This window comes from Trachymyrmex cornetzi, unplaced genomic scaffold (assembly GCF_001594075.2).
Source record: "Trachymyrmex cornetzi isolate Tcor2-1 unplaced genomic scaffold, Tcor1.1 scaffold144, whole genome shotgun sequence".
Lineage (NCBI taxonomy): Eukaryota > Metazoa > Arthropoda > Insecta > Hymenoptera > Formicidae > Trachymyrmex > Trachymyrmex cornetzi.
Genome location: NW_017296027.1, coordinates 557,468 through 567,027, shown reverse-complemented (window position 1 = coordinate 567,027; position 9,560 = coordinate 557,468). Strand labels below are relative to the sequence as shown.

The window sequence follows — 9,560 nt, the reverse complement described above, 5'->3', positions numbered from 1 at the left end:
AATAGTCCTATCTTAGCGAAGAATCACAAAACGGTTGCAAAACTGTTGAGTCTGCTGAACGCAGCCATTGGTTGAAGAGCGTCGTACGAAGCAAATCGGGTGCAGTGTGAATCCAGCATTAAGTAGGTGAAAACATGAACGGATTCTAGTGACCCCCGATCGGCCCGATCTCCGATGGCCACGACGCGCGATGGTAGAAAATTAGGAATCTAGAAATGAGGCACCGATGACCGATGACCGAATTGAACATGGTATTGTGAGGGTTAAAACAGAGAATTTATGTTTTTAAAACAGACAAATACCTAAAACGCATGCGCATGTAGCCACAGAGCATGAAAATGTGATCGCGGTATATCGCAGCATTTCGCAACTGTGACAGATTTCCTAACCTCATTAGTTATCAACTTTAACGATTTAGGACACAAGGCGCGTATTTTTCCTCAATCCGAAGGACACTCCAAAAAAAAAAACTTTAACGATTAATATTTCGGAGCAGAGCGACACTTTTATTCTTGTCACTTTATTTTTACGTGAAAACACATCAATTCTGTGTATTTTTATCAAAATTTGAGGTGGATGGGCTCTTGTCAACATTTACTGTTTGTAGCACTTCTACCTAGAAAAAAAACATGATACAACAGAATACGTCCCTCTCGAAATCGTTCCACTTTTATTTGAAACATTTTTTCGTATCATCAAAAATAAAATATTCTAAATGTTTGATTAAAGTGTATCACTCTGTAGGTCTATATCAGGCCTGTCCAATTTCAGCTCCGGAGCCAAAACGCAAAGCCATCGATGCAAAAAATTCAATGTGGGTAAGATTTCGGGGACTGTAAAGTATTGATACGCATTTAAGTGACTCTTATTAACAGTTTACAGTTCCTAAAATCTTACATTGAATTTTTTTACATGATGGCTTTGTGTTTTGGCTCCAGAGCTCAAATTGGACAGGCCTGGTTTATATAAATCAGAACTTTATTCTTTTGCTGACATTAAGTTTTTTCTTCTAAATACAAAAGTATTAAACTATTAAATAAACTATTGTACGAAATTGTTAACCGTCATTGGGCTAATTATTTTTTATAATTTACATTTTTTTAAAACAAGAATCTTATTTTAGACCGTACATGTAAAAACACAATCAATACGAATTAGAAACTAAATGCCTATAATGGTCGAAGCTAGATCTTTAATCCCTGATAGTAAAGTCTGCGGAGACAGATTTTGAGCAGGGCCTGCTATCAATTTTTGATTGCAGAAAGGCAAAAAATTTTACATAGAATTTGTATTGTCTGACATTGTCAGCAAATTGCTGTCAGAAATATGACAAAGGCTGCTAGACATGCTATGTCAGCAGATTGGTAGCAGAAATCCAAAGCTGGGAAGCGTTACTTTTTCCGTTACTTTTCCGTTACTTTTTATAATAAACAATTTGAAAATGACGATGCAATTTTTTATAACTAAACACTAAGGTTGTGCTAAAGTCGAAAAAATCGACTTTTCCCACCTTAGCACAACCTTAACATTTAGTTACAAAAAAATTGCAATGTCATGTTTATTATAAAAAATAACGCTTCCCAATTTTGCAGAAATCAAACATAGTCCTGCATAACCTGACGACAGATTGAGTACAGATTGAAAGCAGAACCTAATTCGAGCAAACTCTGCTCGATTTTTTTTGCTATCAATTTGCAACAAACTTTGTCGACAAATCCATAACCAAATGCAGACACAGATAGCTATGATTTTGTAGTCAAAATCTGATCGAGTTTGTTGCCAATGTGGCTCCAAATTGCTAACATTTTGCTAACATTACGTACTATATTTGTAGTAATTTGAACTGCGTGCCGGATTGGTTTTCCGAACTTATAAATGCAATTAAACTACTGTAATAATATCACAAATTAAACTATATTGACAAGCAATTTTTAATAATTTGATGCTCAATCAGACATCATATATATTAGAAAGATGCGATTATATGATATATTTCAAGTTTAAAGCCTTCAACTTTCAGTAAACTGTATACTTTTATGATTTATAATTTGCTGATTTGATTTAGATTCAACATAGAATTTGTATTTTAAAATGTTTGTATATATACACGTATTTCCTGTATAACACAGTATCCTCACAATATGGTTTTATTCTAATACATACATAGAGAATTGATGCTTTGACTAATGAAGGAAATCAAATATTATTAGTACAAAAAAGGGAAGGAGATCATAAGACTAATGAAGCCGATTTTATTGAAATGACATCTGTGTGTGTGATTGTGAGTCAAATAAAATTAATTCAGAGGATAAAAACTCTGATGAAAATTCTGTTCAAAATTTTACTTTAAAAACCATGCAAAAAGGCATAAACTTGGCAAAATTGAAATTCTATTTTTTAAATATAAATCCTTTAACTAAAAAAAACGTAAAAACAAACATTTAACTCCGTATGAAATTTATAAAGATATATTTTAAAAATGTAAATAAGTCAAAAATTACAGATTTTTTGGAAAGCTAAACATAAACATTTAAATGTTTCAAAATTTTCAAAAAATATATATAATATATATATAAGTACATTTTATAATCAAGAAAACACTCGTGTTTACTTGTGCAGCGATGAAGAAGAAAATAATTAGCACGTACATTATTCAAGGCTCCTGAGTATATAATGATCACAACCATATTTCGAATCATGACAAAAACGAGAAATGACACGTTAATTTCTATTACGTGCCATTTACAAATAAAGACAATTTGAATAAAACAATGATGAGATTGCTTTAAAACATTTGCTTTAAAAATGGACGAAAACTATGCTTATCCTTCCTGACAGTAAATAATCGTACAAAGTGATAAAAGATACTTTTATTTAATACGCATGCGTAGCCTCATGTTTTCACTTACACGTATCTTTTTATCAGTTTTTAAGATTATTTACTGACTGTCAGGCGGGATAAGCCATAATTTTCGTACATTTTTATAAATATTTTAAAGCACTCTCATTTTGTTTTATCCAAATTATATTTAATTACAAATGGCACATAATAAAATTAACGTGTCATTTCTCGCTTTTGACGTCACGATTCAATATGGCTATGGTCGCTATTCAGGAGCCTTAAATAACGTACGTGCTAATTATTTTCTTCTTCATCGCTGTGCAATTAAGCACAAGAGTGTTTTCAAAAGTTAACCTAACGTGTCATTTCCCATAATTATAATAAAACTAATGTGTTTTATTAGTTCATGAAATCTCATCTTATTTGCTGTATTAATTTTTGGTCTTGAATAACACGATTTCCATTGATATTTTTTAAAAACCTAACTGCCGTATTATCTGTCTGTACATATTTTAATTATGTATACTTGTATTTTCATGATCTTTATGTTTACAGATTTTAAAGAACAAATGAAATTATAAATAGAATTGACAAATTCTTAACAAATTTTAGATTACCTAAAGAGAACTTTACAGAATTAATATTTATACTTTCAGGTAATGCAACTGATATATGTATACAATTAAAATATCCTGCTTATATCAATCTCTCATGAATCAACTGTGAGAATCTTTATCTCTTAATCCATATAATAAAATTAAAAGTTAAGCAAAGAGTATCTTAAATTAATATCTTGACTGAAAAGATATCTTCTATAAAAATAACAGAATTTTTCTTAGACAAAAATTGCTCTGCACAAATAGTGACAGAACTATCAGATGAATCTTCAAAAGAAAGAATTCATTCGGTCATCTGATAACCAGCAAAAATCGATGGGCAAGGTACAAATGAAAAAGCAATTAGGCCTTTTGGAAGGAGTAGCTATCATATTGGGAATTATATTTGGCTCAGGTATATTTAACTCGCTTATTTCCGCTTATATAATAAATAAAAATTCAAAATAGTTTTTAAAACTACAGCGTACTTTTATGTATTTCGTGGTTTTGTACAATTGTATCAAATTTCCGCTAAGTTACATGTTTGCAGGCATCTTTATTTCACCAAAGGGAGTAATACAAGAAGTAGGTAGTGTAGGATTATCTCTGATTATATGGGTGCTATGTGGCCTGCTTTCTATGGTAGGTGCCTTATGTTATGCGGAATTGGGTACTAGCATACCTCGCAGTGGTGGAGATTATGCTTACATTCATGAAGCTTTTGGCGCATTGCCTTCATTTCTATATTTATGGGCCGCTAATTTAATTTTTGTGTAAGTAAATTTCAAATTAAATTTCATTAATTGATGTATATTAGGTGTTAAACTTAATTCCTGCCGTTTTTCGTCTCCAAAATTGATTTGTTTCGAAGGGAAATACCTTAATCAAAGTATTATTAATAAAGTATTATTAATTAGTAATAAAGTAGAAAATGGAGGAAATTACTTTGATTAAGGTGGTATTCATTCATCTTGCCTTCGAAACAAATCAATTTTGAAGACGAAAAACGGCAGGAATTAAATTTAACACCCAATATAATATTGGTAGAAAAACATATCTTTATTGCTTACAGACCTACAACAAACGCTATCATGGGACTGACATTTGCTCAGTATGTTGTACAACCATTTTTTCTTAATTGCGACACTCCGGTTTATGGTGTGCGATTAATCGCTGCATTGAGTATATGTGAGTTTTTAGTGTTTTGTTAAAGATCGTTATCATCAAATTTCTAAACGGATTAGGCTCTACGACCTGTGTTCCTATTCAATAGCCCATTTCTTTCTTAGACGCCAATGTCTCGCCTTCCTTAGAGTTAAGTGCCATCTTCGGCAGTCTCGCGTCTTCCATGCAAATTACGTGTTTGTACCATCTCTTTCTGTACTCCTTAATTTTCTCCTCCGTGGCGACTCCTAAATCCTGTCTGATGGCGGATCATTTCTCATATGAGTACGCTCTTGTACATCCTCTAACACTTCTCAGAAATCTCATCTCCACCATTTGAATTTTCTTTGCATCCTGTGATCTCACCATTCAGGCTTCGCATTTATACAACTATGTTGGTACGGCCATGACTTTGTAGAACTTAAGAGAGTTTCCTTTCTGCATTGGTTGCCTAAAGTTCTTCTAACCGTTCCATATATTCTTATAAAATTCCTTACTTTATTTTCGATATTTCTATCGTATTGGTAGGTGATCTTGTAGCCTAAGTATTTGAAGTGGATGACTTGTTTCAGCGTTATATTTTCCAGACTTATTTTTGATCCGATCTTATTCTTGCCATGGAATGCCATTATTTTTTATTTACTATAACGTAATCAATTAGGCTCCATTATCATCTGGATGTTCATGTGTTGATATCTCACTTTCTGAAAAAAGTGTTCGTCACTTTTAAATTATTGATAGTTCAATAATGTTGCAATGCTCTCCCATTGTCATTAACCTCCAGTTCTCCCTGATTTCCTATGACATTATCGATAGGTTCGTTCCCTGCTCTCACATTCAAGTTTTCTATTATCACGATGTAGTGACTTTTGTTTATTCCATTGTATGTTTTTGTAACTTTCTGTCTCTTTCTTTTTCCCCTCCTCTGGGGCGTAGACGCCCATAATACTGACTAGATGTCCCCTACATATTTATAGCACTATCGTTTTTCCATCTTCTACCTATTGTACCGCTACTTCTGCTTTCGCCCTTTGATTCTGAAATATTTCGCTCCAAATCATAATTTTGTTGTCTATATCCATGATTCCTTTCAGTTTCTCTTTGTTTCTAGTAGTACTAATTATCTTCCTTTTGTCCATTATTTCTAATATTTCATCTTGTCTTCCTGATAAGCTACCCGTGAGTTCCAGGTAGCAATCCTAATATTTTCCAATATCCATTTCCTCTTTCTACATCCGTGTCCATAATCTTTTGTCGCCCTTGTTTCCGTCCTGTCCGAAGCTGCTGAAGAAATTCTGAATATTGTTAATGACCGCCGAGTTGGGTTACCAGTCCTACGTTGGGTTGGATTTTTTATCGACCTGGTCTAGATCCAATGTATTTTGGAAAAACAGTGTCATCTCGTGTAGGATATGATATTGATGAATATAACGCACATTGGTTTTGATCTAATGAAAGCTCCGATCCTTAGAGCTCTATATTCGCAAAATTATAGATCGTAGTAGTTTAATTACTTCACCACCTTATTTAAGATATAATGCAAAATTATTTGAATGCAAATATGCGCTTAAAAGTAAATAGCGACGCGCGTGGATATATTTATTATTTATATATAAATACTCAGCTAAAAAAATTTAAATATAATTAAACATATTGCTTGAGGATAACTTTATTCAATTTAATATATAAAATCTACTATGTTCACCTATAGGTTTCCTCACTTTCATCAATTGTTATGACGTAAAAGAGACGTCAAAAATGCAGAATGTATTTATGTTTGCTAAAATTGGGGCATTAATGATGATTATTATAGCTGGATTAATCTGGCTTTGCATAGGTACGTTTCTTAGTAAATCTTTCAATTCTTAATAACATTTTAATCATTTATTAAAAATTATTCTTTTTAATCTGTTATATTAATTAGGACACAAAGAAAACTTCGAAAATAGTTTTGAAAACACGAACACCGATCCTGGAAAAATCGCTATAGCTTTTTACTCTGGTATATTTTCTTATTCAGGATGGAATTATCTGAATTTTATGACGGAAGAACTAAAAAATCCTTATGTGTAAGTTACAAAGATGATTGATTAATCAGTCTACTATAAAAGAAAAGAAAAAATCGAAACTTCGATATTGATTTTACTCCTTGATCATCAAATTAATTGATTGACTTAACTCAATAGAAATTTACCACGTGCAATTTACATATCACTGCCGCTAGTGACCTTAATATATGTTATGGCAAATGTTGCTTATCTGACCGTTTTAACTCCAACTGCTATGATGGCTTCCAACGCTATCGCTGTGGTAAGTAATATTTTTATTCAATATACAAGATATCCGGTATATCATTTCTTGTGGGCAGATAGAACGCGAAATAAATTTAGTATCAAAGTGTTATACTATTTTATTTTTTAATTAAAAACAGGGAAAAAATTTTGATCTGGATAACGGTCCGAAGCTAAATCCGACTTTTGGTTCTAATTCTTTTACCGTAACAAGTACCGGGTCCGCTTGCATTTAGATCCTTTTTAGTCCTTTTTAGTTTTCGGTAATTATATACCTGTAACAGTCACTGTTGTCACTGAAAAAACCAGAACCAACACTATAACCGAAAGTTGAGTAGTCTCGGGCCATAATTACGATTCGATCAGGCTGAAATTTTAATCCATAATACAATTTCGGTTCGAGTCTCTGGAAAAAGAAATTAATTACTAAAGTAAGCCGATTGAACGTGTAATCTTTAGGAATTAATTTCTTATCAACTATTACGAAAATTATAAAATGGTACCAAAGGACTTTTTGACTCAGTTTAGTCTACCTACAAAAGATGATATGGATCGAACATCCTGTGTAACAATTAATTAGTTAGATTTCAATAGCATCCCTGGTGGAAAAATTTTATGAAAAACTACATAAATTGAGACAAGATCTTAGAAATTCTTAGTTTTTTATAGATATTCGTAGTGGGACGTAAAGTGACACATTGTTTGTTTGAAATACCAAGAAATCCTTCACTCTCGAACAACGATTGTCCCACTACGAATATCTACGAAAAACTAAGAATTTCTAAGACAAACAACCCTCACTGTACATCCTACTATAAATATCTAAAAAAATTAAGAATTTCTAAAATCTTGTCTCAATCTATGTAGCTTTGATGTACTTTTTCGTAAACATTTTTTTTCCGCCAGGGATTGTCAAACGTATACAAAATTTAGTCTTTTTATTAGACTTTTGGAAATCAACTTCTCGGATATATGGCTTGGATAATACCTGTAATGGTAGCTATATCCGCTTTTGGTGGATTGAGCGTTCATATTATGACATCATCCAGAATGTGCTTCGTCGGTGCCAGAAATGGCCATTTTCCCTCGATGTTGAGCCACATTAATATGACCAGATTCACACCTATGCCTGCCTTAATATTTCTGGTGTGTACAATATTAAATTATGTCTGCTAATTAAATTGTTAAGGCTTTTAATCTCTCTTAATAACAGCTATGTTGAATTATGACTGTAGGAGAACAAAAATTAAAAGCTTTCTTTCTTATTTTATACGTTAAAATAAATTCTTTCCTTTCTTTATATCATAAATCAATCTTTTTGCATTTGCAGTGTATTCTATCCCTCATAATGTTATGCACGGGTGATATATTTGTACTGATTACATACTGCAGTATAGTAGAATCATTCTTCATTATGATCTCGGTAGCTGGAATTTTATGGCTGCGTTATAAAAGACCTAATATGGAACGACCAATCAAGGTAATGTATTTCATATACATGAAAGTATTAAACAATGTATATACAGGGTATCATATAAATGGCTACCACTTTTTACTTTGTAAACTAACAGAGATAGACCTAATAAATATACGTACTCTCAAATTAAACTTTATTGTAAGGCTCTTTATTTTACGAGTCAAGCTTAGCTCGTAGTCCTGTTGTTTTTATTGTTTTAATTTTAAATTATTTGAGTCATTTTATATCAAGTTTAAAATTAAAAAATTATAGGTCTGTTTTACTCAATTTAGTACGCGTTACTATTTATATATAAAGTATGTGCGTGTGCGTGAGTGCGTGCGCGCGCGCGCGCGCGCGCGCATGGTGTGTGTATATATAAGTCATTGAAACTTCTTCTTCTCAGATACCATTATGGATACCTATACTGTTCGTAGCATTATGTGCTTTTCTGGTTATTGTACCATGCTACCAACGACCATATGAAGTTGGTATGGGCATTCTGATCACTGTGTCTGGTATACCCGCATATGTTATCGGTATTGCTTGGAAAAGCAAACCATTGTGGTTCCAAAAAATTAACAGTTCGTAATTCTTACAAATGCAATTAATTAAGTTTATTAATTACTTATACATTTATTTATAATTTTCTTCATTGCTCCTCTTATGTCATTAAACAATTCTCTTATTCTGAACTTTCTTTGCAGTCAATTCTAATAGCAAGTGGTAATGTTTTTATTACGTATAACAATATTGCTATTTGCATATTCAAGTAACAAATATAAAGTAGGAAAACAGTACACACACACACACACACACACACAATAGAGATTATAAATTTATAGAGAAAAGAATGGAAAATAGAAAGGTTCAGAATATCATTGTTTAATTAACGTATTTCATTTATTTTTCTATTTTATTTTCAGTTAAAGCTACTCACGTTATACAGAAGTTATTTCTGTCTGCGAGGGAAGAACTTGAAATCAATTAAGTAAATGGCAATTCTACTTCATCATTCAATTCGATCGAATACGATGTTATACATTTGTGAAATTACTTTGAGATTTCAGAAAAACAAATTTATGATTTTTACATGTAGGAACCAAAATTTAAAAAATATCGATAATCTAAAAAAAGGCAAGAATATATATAGTTTTAAAGGATAATAGATATATATATATATATATATATATTAGGTGTTAAACTTAATT

The 9,560-nt window shown here is 31.9% G+C and overlaps 1 protein-coding gene across 4 annotated transcripts; it reads left to right on the top strand.

Annotated features, from left to right (window-relative positions):
* The first annotated feature begins 175 nt into the window (after positions 1–175).
* gb (solute carrier family 7 member genderblind) lies at positions 176–9,483 on the top strand. Of its 4 annotated transcripts, none has more exons than XM_018501940.1 (11): positions 176–251; positions 3,682–3,853; positions 3,989–4,211; positions 4,511–4,626; positions 6,314–6,439; positions 6,527–6,671; positions 6,789–6,912; positions 7,839–8,039; positions 8,224–8,373; positions 8,756–8,933; positions 9,276–9,483. In XM_018501940.1, exons 2-11 carry the CDS (start codon positions 3,721–3,723, stop codon positions 9,338–9,340), a joined length of 1,461 nt encoding a protein of 486 aa, XP_018357442.1. In that variant the 5' UTR covers positions 176–251; positions 3,682–3,720; the 3' UTR covers positions 9,341–9,483. The 4 variants fall into 4 exon arrangements, with proteins under 4 accessions (XP_018357442.1, XP_018357441.1, XP_018357440.1 ...); XM_018501939.1 differs by lacking the exon at positions 176–251 and adding an exon at positions 3,503–3,605; XM_018501941.1 differs by lacking the exon at positions 176–251 and having other exon boundaries at positions 3,814–3,853; positions 3,989–4,023; positions 4,085–4,211.
* Positions 9,484–9,560: the final 77 nt, after the last annotated feature.